At 41.9% G+C, this 26000-nt stretch overlaps 1 protein-coding gene across 1 annotated transcript in view; it reads right to left on the bottom strand.

Annotated features, from left to right (window-relative positions):
* The window catches only part of LOC126162573 (uncharacterized), a 68799-nt gene that overhangs the window by 37641 nt on the left and 5158 nt on the right, over nucleotides 1-26000 (bottom strand). Inside the window, exon 2 of the mRNA XM_049919164.1 lies at nucleotides 2303-2663. Within this exon, the coding sequence (XP_049775121.1) occupies nucleotides 2303-2663 (361 nt within the window). The remainder of the gene's footprint in view (nucleotides 1-2302; nucleotides 2664-26000) is intronic.

Below are 26000 nucleotides of genomic sequence, written 5' to 3'. Positions count from 1 at the left end.
TGAGAATTAATGAAGGCTAAAATTTGAGTTACACTGTTTTATGTCTTTTATTCCAAATGAACATCACTATGATAATAGAAATTGCAGAACATATTGATCCAAATTTCTCTCGATTTGTACATGGGCGTGAAGAAGTCATGGGCGTACCAAAACTTGTCGCACTTCAAACTCGGGTTGTTGGATGATCTTAGACGTTTGCAAACTATAGGTGTTGGGAGTTTAAAAATCGATTTTCAGTATCGATACTAAAGTATTTGAAAGATCGAGGTTAAAGACAAAATATAGACCTTCGATGCTGGCCAAAAATCCAGACTATTTTTTAGCACCAGCAATAATGTTTTCGTCATTCAAACGAATATTTTTCTGGATATGTCTTATAATGACTATAGTGTAGTACTTAAAGCAATAGAAAAAGCATTTGGAAGAAAGTAATAAATCCTGTTTTGCCCCTATGCGTAATTGTACAGCAAATAAATCTACTGAAAAGACTGACAAACTACCTGATACGGTTACTGCAGTGAAAAGGAGTGTAATGTTTAAAAACGTGTAGCAGCAAGTGATAAGTTAAGAAAAGGATCAGATCTCAAATTAATTCAAAGAGCATCCATTAGGTGATATGAATCATTCTATATGACTGGAAGATTTTTGCAGATGCCAGTGATTAATAATGCAGATATTCCAATATCAGCTTTATAACTCTGATGACGTATATTTCAGAAATAGGGATCAGAAGAAAGGTGAGGTTAGTGGCATAATGTTCCCAAATACCTGAAGTATTGTTATGTCTTGTTTTTGCAGAGTTAATTACTGAAATGGCAACTCCCTCATCCCAGCAGACTGTACAGTTTGTGGAATGATTGACGGAGACCAAATCTAACACCAGGTCCAGCAGAACTTCCAGAAATTGTACAGAAGCACACCACCATCACGCCCGACCATCAGACAGGGGTATACGAGATTCAAGGAATCATGAAGAGCCATAAGGAGGATGAGTTCCGGGTGGCCGAGCACGACTGCTGCGGATGTGGAACAGGTGAAACGAACATTATCAGGGGTCCATCCAAATCAGTCCATCAAGAGTTGCGACAGTTCCAGCTACCACCTACCTTGGTAAGCAGGGTACTACGAAAGAGAAGCTTTGCTCCTGCAACATACACCTGCTACATTTTCTGACAGGCCAAAGCGCAAAACATTTACGATTGAGACACTGAGTCGCACCTATAAAAGGTCACAGACGAAGTTCGCTTTCATGCGGTCAACAAGGTAAACCGACAGAATGAGCGGTTGTGAGGCTCTGAGAAATCCGGCTTTAGCATGGAAATTGTGCGTGACGGTCTAGAGGTAAACGTGCGGTGTTGTCCGTTTCACGATTGTGTGATGGGACCAGTTTTCTTTGCCAACGCGTCGGTAACCTCGACTGTTTATCTCGACATCGTGCTGCAGCTTGATGGAGCCTTTCTTCACTGGGCATCAATGTCTGGGAAGAATAGGGACATGCAGGGCCAAACATGAGAGGAACTGGAACATTGCTTAGGTATTCTTCATACTACAGAGCTCACACACAGTCTGTTAAACGTCTACTAAAACTTTGGATGTGTGTGAACATTACGCCGCAAACCGTAACTTTTTACCTGTCTCGATCTCTGACCTATACGCCATAAAAGTCGTAAAGATCATTTTCGAACTGTCTTTATCATTAACGGCTGTATTGATGCACTGCCCATACCAATTGCCGCGGATATTGTAGATGTGGCAGATATTTGTGATATTATGGGGTTTGTAGAAGTGGCTACTGGTGAAATCTCCATAGAAAAGAATGTTGCGAGCAGTAAAGTAACCCTAATAACTGATGTGTTGGATATCAGAATATGGGGCGTACAACCAATACAGATCGCCGGAGAAAATCCGAATAGTAATATCGTAATAGAAATAAAAAACCACTTACTACCAACTGATAGAAAATCCAGGATGGAATAATGTCAATATTATGAATAGGATAGATTGCAACTCATCATATAGCTCAAATGTTGGGTCGCAGAGTATAAACAACTAAGTTTTCGACTAAAAGGCCTTCTTCAGAATTAGACAACATTCACACACACACACACACACGCAACTGCAACTCACACACACATGACTATTATCTTTGGCTACTGCGATCAGGTCTGGCCTCAACATGGTTTGGAGGATGTACATGGCACGATGACGGCCACAAGCTTAGCATCTGCGCGGGGTTGCTGGAAGACTTGCAAGGGCAGGACAGAGTCGTTACTAAGGTCTTTGTAGGATGAAGAATTGGTACCTTTTGTAGAGTCAGCATGGTGACTTGCAGGTTGTAGACGGCGATGACGACGGCCACCCGCTTGGTTTCCTCGCATGACTGCAGGAAGACTTGCAGCGGAAGAATGGAGTCAATGTTGAGGTCGTGCTTGCACAGCACATCAGCCAGTGCCTGGTGGTACAACTCCAGCAGCTGCCGGCCGTGGGCTCGCCGCATGTCGCGCATCGTGGCCAAGTGCAGGAACGTCATCACGTCATGTGCTGGAGGCTCTAGGTGAAGGGTCTGGAAGTCCAGCAGCCGCACCGACAGCTCCCCCTTTGCGTTCTCCGCAAACAGGATGTTGTTTAGCCACAGGTCTCTGTGGCACAGCACATTACGATACCTGCACAAAAAACATAAACACTGCAGCAAGGAGCATCGAATAATGATCAATAGCAGCAATGGCTGTAGTAAGCGCTGCAGCCAATACTGCAGCAAACCGATAGGTACTTCCTACTACACTTTAAAAACCACAATATGTAGATGACAAGGATGTTAAATATGAGTAAAATGGTTCAAATGGCTCTGAGCACTCTGGGACTTAACTTCTGTGATCATCAGTCCCTTAGAACTTAGAACTACTTAAACCTAACTAACCTAGGGACATCACACACAGCCATGCCCGAGGCAGGATTCGAACCTGCGACCGCAGCGGGCGCGCGGTTCCAGACTGCAGCGCCTAGAACAGCTCGGCCACTCCGGCCGGCTGTTAAATATGAATAATGCTTGCCAAAAAATGTACTGGTTAGTGTGAACTGGGACAAGGTAGAGTTGTGGGATAGGCGTCAAATCAGAGGAGAACAAATCAATAGAAACCAGAGTTTAAAAAGTATTATCGTGAACAAGGAACTAATTATTGTCTGACACCTATACATGGAGAACTGCATCGGGAGAATGGAGAGGAAGATGGATCTTTGGATGGGGACAAAGAAATGAGCTATTAAGTAGCTAATTTCTCTTAGTACAAGGATTCGGCCTAAATTATCTTTGCAGGAAACACAGTGAGCACTTCGATCTCAGAAAGGAACGGAGATTGCCTAGCAGCTACTCTCTACCATATGACCCACTGAAATGTCTTTCACATACCTTTTTCTATCGAAGTTTACTAACATTAAATGAAGCCTCTGGACTACGGAACATACGAGATAAAGAAAATTTTCTCAACATTTGGGTGAAAATTTTTTGTGAGAAACATTGATTTTTCTATTTAGTCTCCATTTAGGTCAGCATAGGCTACTTTTTTCAGCTTCTCTCCAGCGACTAGAAAGGTATAGGTTCTGGTCCAACATATGAAACTTTGTGTGCTGCCTTATGGCAGATCTAGTCATGGGGGAAGGCTGATCAGAGAGGTCCACCACATGAACGTCGAGGGAAATGATTATAGTGGTGGTTTTCCGTTTCCTTCATCTGATGATGATGAACTGATAATGAGGACAACACAACACAACACCCAGTCCTTGAGCGGAGAAAATCTCCGACCCAGCCGGGAATCGAATCCACGCTCCTTGGCATGGCAGATTGCCGCGCTGACCACTCAGATATTGGGGACGACTCCAATGTATGAGAGTTACCCAAAATCGTTATCTGATCAGGCCCAACAAAAAATTAAATCAATAAATACACAATAAATAGATTCCACTCCTGAAGTGAAATTCTGGGCAGTCTATAACATATATACCTGTCTCCACTGGCCATAACTTTCGATATGGGACATCCAGAAGTATGAATGTTCAGACATGTCATACTTCCAGTTTTCTGATCGTTCCTGATACAAACGGTAGATCCGTAAGCAAAGATTATTTCGTTGAATGAAAGCCAATAACAATAAAAAGAACGTCCAGGCACAATTCAGGGCCGAAATCCAATAACCAGAACGGTATGATTGATTGTAGTTGATGCAACAAACTGTACTGGACTGAAATGTGGCCGTCCGCCTGTCTCCATCATTGCTGCGAGCGGTTCAGTCCATGTGACTTGCCGGACATGTCCTCAGCGATGATGTCTGAATCACTACGGACTTTCTGGACAGCGATCGTTGTGGCAGAGTTTGGCAGACCGGTAAGGATACTCCCAACACAGCATTGGCACCATATCGCCTTTCCAGACCAATACTGTTTCTGCACACAGTATCACAATGGTCTTATCTGTCTGTGCAGATGTGAAGGAGAATGAAAGTTACCAGATTGGATTCACCGCGATCATGTGGTTCCAGCACCTGGCCTAATGGTTTGAGGCGCGATTAGATACACAACAGGATCACCTCTGGTTCACATTACGGCTAATTTGGCGCAGCCATTACATTTCTGTCATGTTAGGACCTATGACTGTGCCAAATCTTCCAGGTCATCATGATATTATCTTTCAGGAAGATGATGCAGTGGTATTGTTACTTGCCCTGTCCTGCCATACATTGATACAATTTGTGTTCAACTGTTAGCGTGGCCAGCTCATTCCCTTGATCTCTCCCCTTATGAAAACACCGGATAATGGTTTGGTGAGAGACTGGCAAACCTGTACTTTCCAGCCACTATGGTTAAGGCATAGAGTTCAAGGAGCATGGACTCTAAGCTCGGTTCAATGTGCTGTCCAGTTGTATTGGAGCCATTATTGCAAATTTAGCCATGTATTCTTCCTACAATTCTCTACACTGATGGCCAAACCAACAGTGTAACAAGGCCAGAAAACTGACAGTGATTTCGGGCCTTGATAGGCAACGTATGTCATGTCTTTCCCGCTGTACGACTGAATGCCACGTGATGGAGTTGCATGCACATGATGTGCAAAAAGCAAAGAAAAAGTGCAGCAGAAATTAGTGGGGTATCATACTAGCATTCTGGAGACGACACCAGATGCAAATGCGACAATCCACTGACATGAGCGACTTTGACAGTGGGCAAATTACTATGGCCCACTGCATCAGAACGAACATTTCACAAGTGATAAAGCGTATCGGCCATTCAAACACTGCTGTGGTGAGCATTTGTGGAACATCGTATAAGCAGCGTGATAAGACGACAAGGTGTTGGACTTACACACCTCATCGTAGAATGTGGAGGCCATACGACTGCTCGCTCTGTGGAAGTCACAGGTTTTTTGGAGAAAAATGTTCAGTACAGGTTTTTAGATATGTGGACATCATACAGCTGAATGGCTGCTTGAAACATGCAACACACCAGTAATCATGTCATATCAGCATCAGCAGCTGCTTATCTCCAAGCTCATACCAAGAATAATCATATGAGCAGCAACACATTGAGTCATATGCCAGTGGCATAGAGGGTGATGTGAGGAGGCCACTATGTCCCATGTCCCACAAATATGGAGAAGTATCTGAATTGCCTAAAATACCGAAAATTTGTAGACTATGTTTACTTCACTGACTTTTCAATATTCATTTGAGGACTGGCTCCCATATACTCTCGTATTTTTTTTAATCTTTTGTTGTATTTTCAGTTCCCCATCTGGGGCAGGTTGGCAGCAGCATAGGCGCTGCTCTTCAGCTGAGAGACATTACAAGTGTACAGGAGGACATTTAAAACAATATAAAGGAGAAAAACATGATGGAACATAGATATAAAACGGGGAAACAGAATGGAGGAAAGCACACAAAAAGGGGTGAATGAAAAATGGCGATAAAACTCCAAAAAAGTATTGTGCACAAAAACCAGACACTGTCAAAATTATAAGACACAAGAAGAAGTATGGTCAGAGCATAAAAAGTCTCAGAACGATTCAAACAACCACACTATGGGTGGTGTGGCATGGAACAATCATGAACAGCAAACTATATACAAGTTGAGCACATGGTTAAAATCACATCACTTGACAGCAATGGAGAAAGCCCTAAGACAACACTGACACAGCATGCTTGGTGATGAATAAAAAACTTGACGGATCCGCCAGGGGTGGGGATATGAGGCAGAAGGGAAAGGGGGAAGGGTCAGTGCTAGAAGGGGGGAGAGAAGAGGGATGGGGTGGGAGGAGCGCCAAAGGGGGCTGGGGAGCGAAGGATTGGAGAGGCAAACAGCCGAGGAGGGAGTGCAGAGACTCAGGGGGTAAGGAGGAGAAACTGCTCTGGGGGAGAAGGGGAGGGGAAGGGGGATCCTGGGGAGGGGAGGGACAAGGCCAGGCTACAGCTGGTAGGAAGGGTAGATGTCATGGCGAAGTTCGTCATCTGGGGGTTGGAGGTGCTGGAAATTGCCCTGATGAAGGATATGAAGGGTGTGGAAGTTGAGAGATGGGGGATATAGCGATAGAGGCGCGGCAGTGGACAAGAGATGGAGATGAGGGAGGACACCAGGGGGTGAGGTGATAAGGCCTGCAGACAGTGTAAAGGATGCGGATATGTTGGAGGAAAAGGAGTAGGTGGTGGAAGGGGACGAGGTCATACAGGAGCTGTGCAGAGAACGGATGGCGGATATGGGAGGCAAGGCAGAGGGTGTGGCGTGCGTTCAGGGATTTGGATGGCCTTATAAAAGCGGGGGGGGGGGGGGGTCGGGGGGTCGGAGATCCAGGCAACGCTGGCATAACAGAGGACAGGACAGATTAGGGATTTGTAGGTGTGGAGGATGGTGGAAGAATGCAATCCCCATGTCCGGACAGACAGGAGGCAGTGGTGGCTATGGGCTTTCTGCTGGAAGGTCAGTAGATGAGGGGTCCAGATGAGGTGGCGGTTGAGGCTCAGTCAAGGTATCTCAGGGTGGGGGTGAGGTGGATGAGACGACCATAAATGGTTATGTAGAACTCATGCAGATGAAAGGAGCGGGTGGTGGGGCCTATGATAATTGCCTGGGTCTTAGAGGGTTTGATATGGAGGAACCACTGGTTGAACCAAGTGGTGAATTGGTCAAGGTGGGTTTGGAGGGTGCGTTGGGTCCATTGAAGGGTAGGATAGAGAGCCAGGAAGGCAGTGTAATTAGCATATTGGAGGAAGTGTACAGATGGGAGAAACCTTCATAAATTTCATTTGAAGCTGTATATCATTCGCCTTGGTGTATTGGGGTGAATAGATAGCATACTTCTCCAGAAATAGTAAAAGACCCAACATTTGCTCATAAAATGTAAATAACGAATTAGGAATTCGTATTTCTTGAAAATAACACCAACTCTGAGAATACAAAAATAAAATCAGGTCCCCTTTCACATCCTAGTTGCTCCTGTCAACAACAGACGGCTGCACTGTAAAAAAAATTACTGCCACCAGTAGATGGCTGTACTGTAGAAATGTGGACAGTTCATTCTCTGTACCATGAGAATTCTCAGTGTCACCAACATAAGGATCCATTGTTAAAATAATACAGTACATTCTTAAATTAATTATTTTTGACATTTAAGATGTTGCAATAGTCTCAAAGGTATGCAAGATACATAGACAGCGCGAAAAGTGCAATGTTTACACGGATTACCTAGGACCTAGTTGTGATTAAGATTATGAAAAAATGCTGTAAGATTCAAATCAGTTAATGTGATATCACAATATTCTAAAATCTTTGCAAAAATACATCTGCAGTGGAAAAGGAAATGGAAGTTAATTTCGACATATAAACGTATTCGACAAAATAGGGACCAAAATTCTAAAGTTCTCCAGTGCTATATTTCAATGTTTAATAACAGCTGACATTGTAGAAGGTAGGTCTAAGGATTTGTTGTAGTAAAACGAACCTGACGAGGCTTATAACTGCAGAAAAATACGTGTTAATTAAAATATTACACTGGGCAGGCAAGTGCTGATGTCAGTTGACAGCCTGACTGTAACTAATAATACAATGTGTTGTTCACTAGAAAAATATAATCGGTGCTTTTGATTGCCAGTTACTACCATTATTACAAAAGACACAGCCCAACTGGGTGCTAAGTACGTTAACAACTTTCGACGAAGTTTGCAATCAGAAATATGGCGCCAAGGCTCTCTAAAAGCTTTATAGAATATATTTCCCGCAATTACCTAATAAATAACACCATCATGTAAAAAAAATTACTCGATACACAGAACAGAGTAAAAACACAAACACCAAATTAAAGAACCACCGACAACACACTTACCTTACTGTGGAAGGAAGGAATAAAGTGTTCGATTTTTGGAGGGATTAAGGTGCTTTATTATGATTTATCATTAAAAAGGCAGACAAAAATGGAAAGTTCATGAACACATGAGACATGATCATAGATAGTAACAGTGAGAGATGTAGCACCTCCAAAGAGAATGTAAGAGTAATAAATGAAATTACTTACCATTTATTGTGTGACATCTTACACACTGCAAGTACAGTGAATCTTCAAAAACTAAATATTGCCGCTTCGAAATTGTCCTTGTAACTTTTTAAAATGCATACTTATCGTAATGTACAAAACCTGTATGAAAATTCGATTTCGCACTCCTCATAAGCACCATGAGGGATCAAATACACGGAATGCAAAACACCTATCATGTAACAAAAGGTATTCTCTGTAAGCACACCACTGTATGATTAACCACCATTGCTATAAATGCGTAACATATTAAAGTGATGTTACTCTCCATAACATATAGAAATGTAGATGAAGATGCGGAAGTATTCGTTTTCTAAAATTTAAGAGTCACAACCGGAAAAGACGTCAGAAATACTATCAACCTTGATGCTGCTACACCTGAAATATAAACTTAATATCAAGTCCTCAACCGTGTCGTTCATGCCCGGACCTCCAATAAGCAAAGCTTAAAGAATATGCCTGTAAATATTACGATGTATGGTACTTAAACGTTCTAGTTTGATCGAATGACGTTGTCGGTTTGCAAGAGATGATGATATCGATGTCATAATACAGAGAAAACAGACAAAATAATGTGATTGCAGCAGTGTTAGTGTCCGGGAATTGCTACTAATTCCCAAAGTAACCTAATTGTGTTCCATAGCAATGTAGTTGAAAAGGAAGATACAAGTCATTGTGTAAATACCGGAAGAATGTTGCACAGGCAACAAACATGATCCATTCCAAAGGAAGGCGTAAAATTTCCTTGTAGTTGCATGTTTGGACACTTAAATTTATAAGGTGGTTACCAATAACTTTGCTCACTCCTGGGCTTGTGGTTTGACGCGTAAATTTATTGTATGAAGTTTACATTTGGAAATCATCCACGTTAAATAGTCAGCCCAACTGCCTTAACGCGTGATATATCCCTAGGTCTCGTTTTATATGAGAGATGTCACTTCCAAGGGAGCATTACGCTCCACCTAGGATACTTTATTGAATTTCCGAAGCAGGCTGGTTTCTATGAATCCTGCACAGCAGTGAACAACCATAGGGAGCAACTCAAATCCGTTAAAGTAGATTTGTAGTGCAGTCTCATGAGTCAGAGTAGTATATGAAATCCACACGTGACACATACAAATTAGTGACGTCATAGCATATTCCGCAAAAAAATGGCGGCGGATAATAACGAAATGGGATAATTTAATGATAGACTTCACGTGTGTCAGAGTGCCAAATCACGTCGGACAGACTGTGTCGCTGGACGTATTGTGGAGAACAATGTTTCCCCCTGTTTTAATATACCCGTTCTGGGTCGTATTTAGCTTATTAAAACAGTATGCAGACAGAATATAGTTCATGGTTTTCCTGTATGACAATAGACAATCAACAGAAACGTTGTTAAACACCAAGCAGTGCACGTTCTGAAAGTTATTCGTCAGTTGACACCACATGGAAGCAAGTGGCATAGAGTAGAGTGGAGCATACCGCAAATACGTTTAAGGAGTCATGCACTGGGTCAAAACGCACGATCCGTCCTGCTCCGAACAGTACGATTCTATTGTACCTCGAATCTGAATGCTGTGGTATTCTGTCCAACTACATAAGATCTGCAAGTAAAGTTCTACCAATACAAAAATAACAACCGCCAGCAGAGTTTAAAATGATGGAATACGAGCTTGTAACGTTAATTCCGAAGCGCTCCTTAGCAACCTGCTGTTATATTCCAGTGACGAGCTTCTGTGTATGCAGAAAAGATTTCAGTCTATGTGTGGTGTTCCACAGTTTGTATACTAGAGTAATAAGCCTCTAAACATGAGACTGTATGTCCTTGAAGTCTTATAGGTGATTGCTACACCTTCAACTACATAGCTTCAACTACTTTTCAAGGTCATACAACTACCCATTTCCCACACACGTAGATCATTGTAGATAGGAGAGTTTTTAAGATGTTTGTCAGGGCAGAGAATAAGAAAGCATAATCTATTCTGCAACTTTATTAAAATTATTTCTTTATTTTTGTTTGCTGCAGTTTTAATTACATCCAGCTTAATTCTTAACTTATAATTTTAATCTTGATCTGAATTACCCATTCCCGTCTCCAGTCAGTAATTTGAGAAATACAAACTAGGAATATTCCTGAATTCCACTAGATATATAATTTTCTACCTTATGGCTTTAACAGTTAGCACTCTTCCTTCCTGCAGTTCATCTATGTGAGGGCATCCAGGCAGTTTAATATTGCCTCTTATGTCCTGCATAGCACTTTTGATAAAACCCTCCACATATTTGTGGGTGTACATTGGCAACTCTTCAGCTGCACATTCTTGTGGAATTTCTGTATAGAACTTAAAAGTTTACAATTTTTGTAAATCAATGTCCATTAATATTGCTGTTATTCCTTAAGTTGTTAGGAGCACAACATCCAGGCCGCTAGTGTCAGGTAGGATATAACCATTCTTTTCAAGCAGATCCTATAGGTAGTAAACATTCTCGATTTCATTCAATTTGGCCAGTACTCCAACACGTTCACTGTAAATTTTATATTCCTTAGTCGTAGCCGGATATCGTCATGCACTGTGTTTAAGGACATATATAAATCTTGCTTGCACATCAGCAACAGCTTTTTTTTTCCAAGTGCAGTTTATGTTCTTATTTTATGACAGCTGTTTTATCATAATTTCCAGTGTTCTTTTTTGTGTGCATAACACAGTAAGCACACTTAAGGGCATGATTTCTATAACAGGGAATAGTTTAAGTCGGTTCAGAACATATACTCTCTTTCTTAGGACTTGTGCGACGACAGTGTTCGTGGATACCAGTTCTAATGGCTACGATCCTCGCCAGGCGATGGTATAAAGTTAGCTTGTGATTCACACGGCGATAATCACTGTATGTGCTGAAACGTGAGCCATGATTGGCTGCTTCAAGGTCACTTCAATAGGCTGCGTTTCATGCTACTAGCACTCTGCTCTACATCTGTATCGGCATGGATACTCTGCAAATCATATTTAAGTGCCTGGCGGGGAGTTCACCGTACCACCTTCACAGCAATTCTCTGTTATTCCAATCTCCTACAACGCGCGGAAAAAACGAACACCTATATCTTTCCGTGCGAGCTCTGATTTCCCTTATTTTATTATGATGATCTTTTCTTCCTATGTAGGTCGGTGCCAACAAAATATTTTCGCATTCGGAGGAGAAATTTGGTGATTGAAATTTCGTTAGAAGACTCCGCCGCAACGGAAAACGCCTTTGTTTTAATGATGTCCATCCCAAATCCTGTAACATTTCAGTGACACTCTATCCCCTATTTCGCGATAATACAAAACGTACTGCCCTTCTTTGAACTTTCTCGATGTACACCGTCAATCCTATCTGGTAAGGAACCCACATCACGCGGCAGTATTCTAAAAGAGGATGGACAAGCGTAGTGTAGGCAGCCTCTTTAGTAGATCTGTTAGATTTTCTATGTGTCCTGTCAATAAAACGCAGTCTTTGGTTAGCCTTCCCCACAACATTTTCTGTGTGTTTCTTCCGATTTAAGTTGTTCGTAATTGTAGTTCCTAGGTATTTAGTTGAATTTATAGCCTTTAGCACCGACCGATTTATCGGGTAAGCGAAGTGTAACGGATGCGTTCTAGCACTCATGTGAATGACCTCATACTTTTCATTATTTAGGTCGATTGCCAATATTCGCACCATAGAGATATCTTTTCTAAATCGTTTTGCAATTAGTTCTAATCTTCTGATGATGACTTTACTAGTCGATAAACGACAGCATCATCTGCAAAAAACTTAAGACGGTTGCTCAGTTTGTCACCTAAATCGTTTATATAGATAAGGAACAGCAAAGGACCTATAACACTACTTTGGAGAACGCCAGTAATCATTTCTGTTTTTTCTCGATGACTTTCCGTTAATTACTACGAACTTTGACCTCTCTCACAGGAAATCATGAATCCAGTCATATAACTGAGACGATATTGCATAAGCAGGCAATTTCACTACAGGCAGCTTGTGTGGCACAGTGTCAAAGGCCTTCTGGCTTAGGGTAATTACTCCTAGCAGGCAGCGAGCACCAGCTTAAATGCAACAACGCCACTGGCTAGCAACGAGGTGTGCGGTGCTGCAGTGAACTGCGATGTGCCAGTTACGGGTATGCAGCATAAACGTACCCTAATGCAACTCTGTCGCTCTCTAAGAATTAGTTTGCTGTAATCGAGTACCGAATTGGAGGAGTTCTTTCACACATGGAGAGCCGCCCGCGGTAGCAGCGCGGTCTGACGCGCTTTGCCACAGTTCGCGCGGCTGCCCCTACCGAAGGTTCGAGTCCTCCCTCGGGCATGGGTGTGTGTGTTGTCCTTAGCGTAAGGCAGTTTAAGTCAGATTAAGTTGTGTGTAAGCCTAGGGACCGATGACCTCAGCAGTCTGGTCCCAGGGGAACTTACCACCACCACATGGAGAACTGTCTCTTTCAGCATGACAATGCCAGACAACATCTGCGAAAATCATTGTCATTGATCATCATTCGTACAGTTACGACTTGGCCCCATCCGAATTTCGTCTGTTTCCAAAACCTGAAGAACATCTTCGGGAACTTCGCTTAGATAGTGATGAAACTACAAACTCAAACACTGTACAATGACGTTCTCAAGAAACTTGTCTCTGATTGGGAGAAATGTGTTCGTTGTCAGAGTGACTATGTTCAGAAATAAATATCTAGATAGGAAGAATAAAAATGTAGAATGTTAATAAAGTTTACATTTATTTCATTTAAAATATACAGGCGTTACTTTTCAGCATCCCATCGTATACGAGGACCGTACAGCAGCTAGTGCAAAAATATCCATAACATCTTTATTATTATACACATCATTCAAAGTAAATGTGTACCTGGTGTTTCTCTTATGTGCAACTATACAAGATCTTCTGTTTTGGTTGCAGCTGATTGATGGATAAGAAGGGAAAACACCGATACATTATTGGGTTCCTAGCGAAGGAAGAACGTAAGCTGAAATTTGAAGAATTGATGTGGAAATGACATCTTTGACAAGAACAACATGCGTCGTGCACAAATGAAGTTTGCACAAAGGGAAACTAGTGTTAAATAATGCAGTGCTGCTACAACTGACACGAATCGTCAGCAAGAGGGCTACAGCCTTGTCTCTCCCGGCTTTTGTCTGAACACCTGTGTGCGACAAGAGGCAAGCAGACACTGTATCGTGCACTGCCACCGTAACTGAGCTTGCTGCGCTAATGTTCTGTCATCACGATGCGATATGAATGATGGTGGGAAGGATGGAGTATCGGAAAATATGTATGAAGAATTTACAGCCAATCTGAGCGGAGAGTTGTCGAGATTTTAACGTGTCAACAATTTATTGTGTTGGATATTATGGGTCAGGTTGTCACCATAACTGTTTTCGAACCATCCCTAATATTATGCATGGAAAGGTGTAATTATTAAGATCTCGTTTTCCTGTCCTATAACTTGTATATAAAAATGTTAAAGAAAGCTGGTGGATGAAAGGGAGCTGTCGTCTATTTGTGGACATTTGATTCCAGCCAGCAGCGTCCCAAGCAACGAAGAGAGTACATGGAGCTACAGTCGGCCGCTAAAACAAAATCCGACGGCCGGTGATTCATAACGATGTAACTGTATCGGCGGATATAGCGCTATTTAGGTATTAATTTTAATTATTCCACATGATTTTAATGAGTAGTTCCTGATTGGACGTAGTTGCATTGAGGGCAGAGTTAGGAAAGGTTCTCTGGACATGCGTGTCACCCGCTCCAGACACACTTGGGTTTGTTGACAACGTCACGAAGTCAACTTGTTATTTTGACTACCTGTCGATACGTGGTTCTTAAAGAGGCTGATCTAGCAACATTTTAGCCCAAGTTGCGTTAATGGCTAGGCTCTGAGAAGATCCGGAGGAATCGTAAATTTGACAGTCTGCCAATTACGTAATGAGGCTGGGAGCAATTTGCAGGTTTAATCCTTTAGGGATTGCATTCAATTGCTGTACAGTCACTATTCAGTTTGTTGATGAAAAGCGTTAGATTTTACGATTGTTGGTTATCGACATTGTTCGCGATTTTGCTTCTATGTTATTGAAAATGGTAGGCCTGGACAGAACCCTCTCGAGAGACAGAGTGGTTTCTGTTTGTTAGTGCTAATGCTTGGTTGTGGAGATTGCACTGAGTACATAGGAACGACACAATTGCTGTACATTGTCAGAAATGTGGTACAGCACATATTGTTCTAATGAGAATAAGAATCTTTTCCAGACTGTCCTATTAAGGATTTCATGAAAGGTACCGTTAAACACCAATAAAAACAAAACGAGGCTAATGGGATGTAGTCGAATGAAGTCAGGTGATACTGAGGGAATTTGGTTTGGAAATGAAACAGTTGAAGTAGTAGATAAGTTTTGCTATTTGGGGAGCAAGATAACTGATGATGTTCGAAGTAGAGAGGATACATAATGTAGACCGGCTATGGTAAGGAAAGCGTTCCGGAAGAAGAGAAATTTGTTAACATCAAGTATAGATTTAAGTATCAGGAAGTCTTTTCTGAAAGTATTTGAATGAAATGTAGCCATGTATGGAAGTGAAACATGGACGATAAGCCGGCCGTTGTGGCGGAGAGGTTCTAGGCGCTTCAGTCTGGAACCGCGCGACAGCTACGGTCGGAGGTTCGAATCCTGCCTCGGGCATGGGTGTGTGTGTGATGTCCTTAGGTTAGTTAGGTTTAATTAGTTCTAAGTTCTAGGGGACTGATGAGCTCAGATGCTAAATCCCATAGTTCTCAGATCCATTTGAACCATTTGAACCATGGACGATAAACAGTGTAGACAAGAAGAGAATAGGAGCTTTCGAAACATGGTGCTAAGAAGAATGCGGAAGATTAGATGGGTAGAATTGGGGACAAGAGGAATTTGTGGCACAACTTGACTAGAAGAAGGAACGGTTGGTAAAACGTGTTCTGAGGCGTCAAGGGATCAGCAGTTTATTATTGGAGGGAAGTCTGGAGGGTAAAAATCGTAGAGGGAGACCAAGAGATGAATACAGTAAGCAGATTCAGAAGGATGTAGGTTGCAGTAGCTACTCGGAGATGAAGAAGCTTTCACAGGATAGAGTTGCATGGAGAGCTGCATCAAAGCAGTCTCTGGACTGAAGACCACAACAACAACAACCATTAAACTTAATGACGGTGAGAGCTACCGCTCACTTAGAGGAATCTGTTACGAGTATCTAAGTCTTCTGTAACACTATTCGGATGAAGTTGTAGATAGTCTCCAATGTCTGAAGAGGTAGCACTTTGTTCGCATGTGTTAACTCGACGGTTAAAGTGGATGTGGCACTAGCCAGATAGATAATAGGTTCGGCGTTAGATGGCACTCGTCTACAGATTTGTTGCTGTATAATTTACTGTGTTAAATAGAAGTTCGCCACATCAATTCAAAACTAGATTCCCTTCTTTTCAATCTCTTTTTTCTATAGCTCTGATCCTTGATTTTGATCAATTTAAAAGTAAAGATAGCAGGAGGGCTGTTCAATAAAGAATGATCATATTTTTTGTGACGACATATCTTTAATCATCCTCATAATTTTGATAGTCCTCCTCAACGTAGTCTCCCATGAATGCGATGCACTTGTCCCAGCGTTTCTGCCAGTCTTCAAATATAAGCTGGAAACCATTTTTAGAGAAGTCCTTCAAAATCGCCTCCACAGCCTTCACCACTGCTTCTGATGGTTGATAATGCCTCCCTCGAAGGCGTTTATTCATATTGGGGAATAGAAAAAAAGTCGCATGGGGCTAAATTCGGACTATAGGGAAGGTGAGGGATGCACTTCTCGTTGATTTTTGCAAGATATTCAGCAACAACATTGGCAATATGCGGCTGCGCATTATCGAGGTGCAGCTTCCAGCCTGCTTCTCGGAAGTGCCGTCTTTTGCGCCTGATATGGGCTTGCAATGTTTCCAGGACATCCCTGTAGTATTGTCCAATTACTGATGTGCGTGCAGGTACAACATGCTGATAAACCATTCCACTAATGTCAAAGACTGAGATGACCATGACATTCTCAGCAGAAGCAACCACTTTTGCTTTTCCGGGGCAGTGGTGATACAGGAGATTTCCACACTGAATTTTGCTATTTGCTCTCAGGATCAAAATGATGTAGCCAAGTTTCATCAGCAGTGATTAAATTTGAAAGAAACTCCGGATCTTCCTCTAACATCAACTTTAACTACATGCAGACCTGCACGCGAATGTCCTTTTGTTCAGGAATCAACGGTCTTGGAAACCATCGAGCACAAACACGTGTAACGTGTAATTTTTCTGTCACCAATGTGTGGGTGGCACTCAGTGAAATGTTCAGTATTTCAGAAGGTGATCTTAACGTAATTCGTTGATCCTCTCCCACAATAACAGCAGCAGTGTTGATGTTTTCTTCCGTAAGAGTAGCAACTGGAGCACCGGGCCCACCTTCCTTTTAAATTGATCGTCTCCCCTCTTAAACGTTTTAAACCACCTTCGAGCTGTGTTGTAGGGAAGAACAGATTCTCCATAGGTTTCCTGTAACATTGTATAGGCCTCAGCTGAAGATGTGTTGAGACAAAAGCAGAATTTCAAAGCCGCATGTTGTTCCTCGCGTGTTACCTCCCTTGCAGCGGTAGGCGATACTGAACAGGTCTGGCCCTGCCTGCCTCTTACAGGCGGGAACCAGGCGTCCCAACAATGGAACTACTACAGCGTGTTTGTTGCACATTGTTGTTGTTGTGGTCTTCAGTCCTGAGACTGGTTTGACGCAGCTCTCCATGCTACTCCATCCTGTGCAAGCTTCTTTATCTCCCAGTACCTATTGCAGCCTACATCCAGCTGAATCTGTTTAGTGCATTCATCTCTTGGTCTCCCTCTACGATTTTTACCCTCCACGCTGCCCTCCAATACTAAATTCGTGGTCCCTCGATGTCTCAGAACATGTCCTACCAACCGATCCCTTCTTCTAGTCAAGTTGTGCCACAAGCTCCTCTTCTCCCCCAATTCTGTTCAATACCTCCTCATTAGTTATGTGATCAACCCGTCTAATCTTCAGCATTCTTCTGTAGCACCAAATTTCGAAAGCTTCTATACTCTTCTTGTCTAAGTTATTTATCATCCACGTTTCACTTCCATACATGGCTACACTCCATACAAATACTTCGAGAAACGATTTCCTGACACTTAAATCAATACTCGATGTTAACAAATTTCTCTTCTTAAGAAACGCTTTCCTTGCCATTGCCAGTCTACATTTTATATCCTCTCTACTTCGACCATAATCAGTTATTTTGCTCCCCAAATAGCAAAACTCCTTGACTACTTTAAGTGTGTCATTTCCTAATCTAATTCCCTCAGCATCACCCAACTTAATTCGACTACATTCCATTATCCTCGTTTTGCTTTTGTTGATGTTCATCTTATACCCTCCTTTCATGACACTGTCCATTCCGTTCAACTGCTCTTCCAAGTCCTTTGCCGTCTCTGACAGAATTACAATGTCATCGGCGAACCTCAAAGTTTTTATTTCTTCTCCATGGATTTTAATACCTACTCCGAATTTTTCTTTTGTTTCCTTCACTGCTTGTTCAATATACAGATTGAATAACATCGGAGAGAGACTACAACCCTGTCTCACTCCCTTCCCAACTACTGCTTCCCTTTCATGTCCCTCAACTCTTATAACTGCCATCTGGTTTCTGTACAAATTGTAAATAGCCTTTCGCTCCCTGTATTTTACCCCTGCCACCTTTAGAATTTGAAAGAGAGTATTCCAGTCAACTTTGTCAAAAGCTTTCTCTAGGTCTACAAATGCTAGAAACGTAGGTTTGCCTTTCCTTAATCTTTTTTCTAAGATAAGTCGTAAGGTCAGTATTGCCTCATGTGTTCCAGTATTTCTACGGAATCCAAACTGATCTTCCCCGAGGTCGGCTTCTACTAGTTTTTCCATTCGTCTGTAAAGAATTCGGGTTAGTATTTTGCAGCTGTGACTTATTAAACTTATAGTTCGGTAATTTTCACATCTCTTAACACCTGCTTTCTTTTTGGACTGGAATTATTATATTCTTCTTGAAGTCTGAGGGTATTTCGCCTGTTTCATACATCTTGCGCACCAGATGGTAGCGTTTTGTCAGGACTGGCTCTCCCAAGGCCGTCAGTAGTTCTAATGGAATGTTGTCTACTCCCGGGGCCTTGTATAGACTCAGGTCTTTCAGTGCTCTGTCAAACTCTTCACGCAGTATCGTATCTCCCATTTCATCTTCATCTACATCCTCTTCCATTTCCATAATATTGTCCTCAAGTACATTGCCCTTGTATAGGCCCTCTATATACTTCCTCCACCTTTCTGCTTTCCCTTCTTTGCTTAGAACTGGGTTTCCATCTGAGCTCTTGATATTCATGCGTGTGGTTCTCTTTTCTCCAAACGTCTCTTTAATTTTCCTGTAGGCAGTATCTATCTTACCCCTAGTGAGATAAGCCTCTACATCCTTACATTTGTCCTCTAGCCATCCCTGCTTAGCCATTTCGCACTTCCTGTCGATCTTGTTTTTGAGACGTTTGTATTCCTTTTTGCCTGCTTCATTTACTGAATTTTTATATTTTCTCCTTTCATCAATTAAATTCAGTATTTCTTCTGTTACCCAAGGATTTCTACTAGCCCTCGTCTTTTTACCTACTTGATCCTCTGCTGCCTTCACTACTTCATCTCTCAAAGCTACCCATTCTTCTTCTACTGTATTTCTTTTCCCCATTCCTGTCAATTGTTCCCTTATGCTCTCCCTGAAACTCTGTACAACCTCTGGTTCTTTAAGTTTATCCAGGTCCCATCTCCTTAAATTCCCACCTTTTTGCAGTTTCTTCAGTTTTAATCTACAGTTCATAACCAATAGATTGTGATCAGAGTCCACATCTGTCCCTGGAAATGTCTTACAATTTAAAACCTGGTTCCTAAATCTCTGTTTTACCATTATGTAATCTATCTGAAACCTGTCAGTATCTCCAGGCTTCTTTCATGTATACAACCTTCTTTTATGATTCTTGAACCAAGTGTTAGCTGTGATTAAGTTGTGCTCTGTGCATAATTCTATCAGGCGGCTTCCTCTTTCATTTCTTAGCCCCGATCCATATTCACCTACTACGTTTCCTTCTCTCTTTTCCTACTACCGAATTCCAGTCACCCATGACTTTTAAATTTTCGTCTCCCTTCACTATCTGAATAATTTCTTTTATTTCATCATACATTTCTTCAATTACTTCGTCATCTGCAGAGCTAGTTGGCATATAAACTTGTACTACTGTAGTAGGCGTGGGCTTCGTGTCTATCTTGACCACAATAATGCGTTCACTATGCTGTTTGTAGTAGCTTACCCGCACTGCTATTTTTTTTATTCATTATTAAACCGACTCCTGCATAACCCCTATTTGATTTTGTATTTATAACCCTGTATTCACTTGACCAGCAGTATTGTTCCTGCTGCCACCGAACTTCACTAATTCCCACTATATCTAACTTTAACCCATCCATTTCCCTTTTTAAATTTTCTAACCTACCTGCCCGATTAAGGGATCTGACATTCCACGCTCCGATCCGTAGAACGCCAGTTTTCTTTCTCCTGATAACGACGTCCTCGTGAGTAGTCCCTGCCCGGACATCCGAATGGGGGACTATTTTACCTCCGGAATATTTTACCCAAGAGGACGCCATCATCATTTAATCATACAGTAAAGCTGCATGCCCTTTGGGAAAAATTACGGCCGTAGTTTCCCCTTGCTTTCAGCCGTTTGCAGTACCAGCACAGCAAGGCTGTTTTGGTTAGTGTTACAAGGCCAGATCAGTCAATCATCCAGACTGTTGCCCCTGCAACTACTGAAAAGGCTGCTGCCCCTCTTCAGGAACCACACGTTTGTCTGGCCTCTCAACAGATACCCCTCCGTTGTGGTTGCACCTGCGGTACGGCTATCTGTATCGCTGAGGCACGCAAACCTCCCCACCTACGGCAAGGCCCATGGTTCTTGAGGGGGGGGGGGGGGGGGGGTGTTGCACATTAAGCTAACAGAATGTCATAAGATTAAATTTTACCTCGAGAAATTGTGACCATAAAAAATTATGATCATTCGTTATTGAATAGCCCTCGTAACATCATAGAAATAAGGGAATATTAATATATTAAGTAAAGGGAAGAGTAGGAAAAGATATTACTGTTCTTTTCTGAAAGTGATCTCTGGAGAGATTAGAGCAAAGACAGAGATGGTCTTTGCTGTCTAATATTTTCTGTATTGACGTAATGATAACGAAAAGCATAAGGAGAGGAGAAAAATAATATACTGAAAGTTTGTTAAAAATAAGAGACGTATAAAAATACTGTCGAATCCTAAAAGAACAATAATATAAAATAAATGAATATATAAAAAAAAGATTTACGAATCGTGGGGACAGACATTCAAGAAGAGAAAATACTGTATCACTAACTCTGTTAATAGGTAAATCTTTGCCTCCATGTTGAAGTAAGCATTGACAAAAGACTACGTTACTGTTTTTTGTGCTACGATAAAGATGGAAACATGAGTAATATGGTAATTTGTAGTCTTAAACCTTAAAATATATTAGGATTGGTTGATAACAGCGTCGTTGAATCCGTAATGGGGTGATAAATTTGGGATTTTTCATGAACAAAGACAGAGATAAAAAATTATTTACTCCTTTCCAGTGACGCAGTATAAGTTCGATGACGCTGCTCTATGTGTCTATCAGAAACTTAATTAGACCGATTCCATTAGCCTATTAATATCAGTCCTGCGTAAGAGAGCTTGTTGAAATATGAAAAGGCTAGTTCCATTACCATTATATTATCGATGCAAACTGTACAAAAAGAAATAGACGCTAACGATTTCTTACGACGATTAGCGTAGGATTGCTGATGGCTTCAGCCAGACATACCTATCTATGATAATTGAGGCTTCCCACGGTTATCTATAACGTTTCCGCCGGCCGGGGTGGCCGAGCGGTTCTAGGCACTACAGTCTGGAACCTAGCGACCGCTACGGTCGCAGGTTCGAATCCTGCCTCGGGCATGGATGTGTGTGATGTCCTTAGGTTAGTTAGGTTTAAGTAGTTCTAATTGCAAGGGGACTGATGACCTCAGAAGTCCCATAGTGCTCAGAAGTTCCATAGTGCTCAGAGCCATTTATAACGTTTCCCAATAATTACAGTTAAAAGAGACGGTATTACCCTGTTAATTAGTTGTTAGGGGATGTTTAAGAATATTATAGTACTAACAGCATGTCATCACTTTAAGAACTCAAAAAGCTTAGAATCATTTCATGAAAAAGTGAAGTTTATACCAAAGATGCTGATACGTTCTATAAAACATTAAAAATAAATGCTGTTTTGGAAAGGAGTATGTTTACAGTATATAACAGAACTTAACCTTCGCGTATCATTTTCAGAAATTTTGCCTATCCTGCGTTACAGTATGTATTCTAACACGAATACATTCTGAACCACCAGTTTGATGTCGAATGAACTAAAAACAATTTTTTTGGGAAGAACAATAATCGTATATGCTATTTGGCAATATAATGATTGTGGAATGTCTTCCCTATACGACATTACAAGAAAAAATTTAACTGAAGTTTAATATTATGGTCCCTGTGTGTGTGTGTGTGTGTGTGTGTGTGTGTGTGTGTCTTTTTAAAGTTCAAATAATAATGGAACCCTTCAACCAATGTTGAATAGGAAGTAATTTATAAGTAATGGTATACCCAGCTATTTAATGAAACTTAGTTAAATCTAATGAAAGTAATAGTATCAATGCTTAAGCAATAGCTGTACGTTCTGTCTCGGGCTGCTAACTGTACCATAGAGTAGCGTGAGTCTGGTGGCGCTCCTAGCAGCGAAGTTCACCACAGCACGGACAGACATGCAGCAACACTACGAGACGATGACACGGAGTAACAAAGAACTTGAAAGAAACATTGAATATTCAGAATGTTTTATAATCATACAAACATCAGAGTGATTTCCTTGTTTCAAGAATATATTAATTTCGTATTCTTTAAGAGGTTTCTTGGTTTACTAGTTCTAGAGTGTTAATATTTCGAAGTTGTTATTGGATAATGTAGTGGGTGTTACGAACTTGAGACTGCGTTATAATACTGATAACTATGGTGAATATTTAAAAATAGTTTGGTTTTGTTCTAGTATTAGAAATGGAGGAAGAACTTTAGACGAATGACTGCATAATTTTTTGTGGGTCAAAATGTGTTAAAGGACGGACCCGAAGAGTTAAAGACTGAATTGAAAAACGGATTGGATGATGCGAAGAGAAGTAGACAAATATCGCGCACAAAATTTAGCAAGAAATGTGAAACTGCTGATGTGAACATTGTAGTGTAGTAGAAAATATTTGTGAGGTAGGGACACTTCTTGGGGAGACTGAAGAGGTTAAAGAGGCTCGGGACATGTCTGTCAGTCTTGAAAGATGTAATGGAATAGATATAAGAAAATAATAAGCAAATGAAAACTTAGAGTAGAGACTTAAATAATGGTTCAAATGGCTCTGAGCACTATGGGACTTAACTTCTAACGTCATGAGTCCCCTAGAACTTAGAACTACGTAAACCTAACTAACCTAAGGGCATCACGCACATCCATGCCCGAGGCAGGATTAGAACTTGCGGCCGTAGCGGTCGCGCGGTTTCAGACTGTAGCGCCTAGAACCGCTCGGTCACCAAGGCCGTCCACTTAAGTAAAGTCGTGGATTTATAGAAAGGGCACAAAGGTGGTCAACCGAAAAGATTTTGAAAGCCGACTTGCTCTTTTCTGAAGTAAGAATAATGTGGAAAGGGTGTGTGGTTTAAGTACTCAGCTATCAGGGACGCGAGTATAATCATAATGATATCACAGATTCTGAGATCCAAACATCGTTGTACAATAATGCAGACAGAACGCAAACGTATATATCAGATATGAGTGCATGGGACAGGTTGGAGGAGTTGAAGCAAGCGATAAAAAATGATGTGAATAATTTATCTCGTTTAAGCCGAAGGAATTGTCCATCCAATTATTTTTCAAAGTGTTTACAGGGAAATTTACCTTTTACTTGGTGCCGTAATAAGAGTATATGGTATATTGTTAGTCGTTTATAAGAACACACTTTGCAGTGGGAGTGATGAATTTAGAAAGATTTTCTAAAGCCTTTCTAGAGCCTTTAAACCCAGATACTGGTCAGAAAATGCTCAACAGAAACAGGGGCGAGAACTCTTTGGTCCTTAGAGGTATAACGAGAGTTGGGACGGCTAGGAATTTTGTACAGTATCACTTACATCAAGCTTTTTATTTGGATGAACCAATGAATGAATAAAATATCTGCCGACAAACCTAGGAAACGTTTACCATGAGAGAAGTGAACTTAGACTCAAGCTGTATTAGAACTGTAGGATCTATTTGTGTTAATTACTAAATATCATATGCAAGGTAACATGGTCCAACGAATATAGCATGAATGCGTTTTTTTTAGCCTTACTTACTGTTTCAAAAATTTATATATCAAGTGGCGAACGTTCTTAGAGGACTTAGAAAGAATACTCGGCGATCTCCAGCCTGACAGCACAGGGATGGCTTCTAGCAAGATTGGTGAAAGAAAAGTGAAAGGAGATAGGTTGATGGATAAAACAGAATATCTACATGTCTGATGGACCGTTCTGATTAAAGGACATAGCACGTCATACCACAGTGCTCTTAAGGAAAATGAATTAAGATAAGGAAGTAGGAAAGTATTACTTACAGTGCGTAAGGAAATACACCTTATATTCAGATTGTAGCAATGACAGTAGGAAGTCGGCTGGAAGAGATTGGTGATGAAGTTGATTCATCAGCCAGTTCATTTTAGGAGGGTTCTCAATCAAAGTGTTTACGTGTGCATGTGAACCGAATGATACAGTTATGGTAAAGAGGATGTGGAAATTTGATTTGTATCTGTCACTATTAAAGAATTACGTACGAATCAAAGCATTGTGGTTAAGCGTTAACACCATAAGATGGAAAACTATGTTTAAACAGACGACGAGGAGGTCACTTTATAGGTGCAAACGTTTCAGAAAAGTGTAATCTAGCACGTTAAAGTAAAGTAGAATAAAATTAGAATATAAGAGAGTCCAAAGAAGTTCAAAGTTGAAGGACGCAGACCTCAAGCGTACCAAAAGTATGAAGTTTGAATTTTGGTTCAATGAAGCGAGCAGTAAAGGTTCGTAGTTATTTCACTGAAGCCGCAGGGTACAGGGAATTATTAAAGTACCTTTTCTAGCTAAAAGAGTGAAAGTTTATAAAATAAGAACTGTTTAATACACTCCTGGAAATTGAAATAAGAACACCGTGAATTCATTGTCCCAGGAAGGGGAAACTTTATTGACACATTCCTGGGGTCAGATACACCACATGATCACACTGACAGAACCTCAGGCACATAGACACAGGCAACAGAGCATGCACAATGTCGGCACTAGTACAGTGTATATCCACCTTTCGCAGCAATGCAGGCTGCTATTCTCCCATGGAGACGATCGTAGAGATGCTGGATGTAGTCCTGTGGAACGGCTTGCCATGCCATTTCCACCTGGCGCCTCAGTTGGACCAGCGTTCGTGCTGGACGTGCAGACCGCGTGAGACGACGCTTTATCCAGTCCCAAACATGCTCAATGGGGGACAGATCCAGAGATCTTGCTGGCCAGGGTAGTTGACTTACACCTTCTAGAGCACGTTGGGTGGCACGGGATACATGCGGACGTGCATTGTCCTGTTGGAACAGCAAGTTCCCTTGCCAGTCTAGGAATGGTAGAACGATGGATTCGATGACGGTTTGGATGTACCGTGCACTATTCAGTGTCCCCTCGACGATCACCAGTGGTAGGAGATCGCTCCCCACACCATGATGCTGGGTGTTGGCCCTGTGTGCCTCGGTCGTATGCAGTCCTGATTGTGGCGCTCACCTGCACGGCGCCAAACACGCATACGACCATCATTGGCACCAAGGCAGAAGCGACTCTCATCGCTGAAGACGACACGTCTCCATTCGTCCCTCCATTCAAGCCTGTCGCGACACCACTGGAGGCGGTCTGCACGATGTTGGGGCGTGAGCGGAAGACGGCCTAACGGTGTGCGGGACCGTAGCCCAGCTTCATGGAGACGGTTGCGAATGGTCCTCGCCGATACCCCAGGAGCAACAGTGTCCCTAATTTGCTGGGAAGTGGCGGTGCGGTCCCCTACGGCACTGCGTATGATCCTACGGTCTTGGCGTGCATCCGTGCGTCGCTGCGGTCCGGTCCCAGGTCGACGGGCACGTGCACCTTCCGCCGACCACTGGCGACAACATCGATGTACTGTGGAGACCTCACGCCCCACG

Source organism: Schistocerca cancellata, chromosome 2 (assembly GCF_023864275.1).
Source record: "Schistocerca cancellata isolate TAMUIC-IGC-003103 chromosome 2, iqSchCanc2.1, whole genome shotgun sequence".
NCBI lineage: Eukaryota > Metazoa > Arthropoda > Insecta > Orthoptera > Acrididae > Schistocerca > Schistocerca cancellata.
The sequence above is the reverse complement of the archived record's forward strand: the minus strand, read 5'-3'. Positions and strand labels throughout refer to the sequence as shown.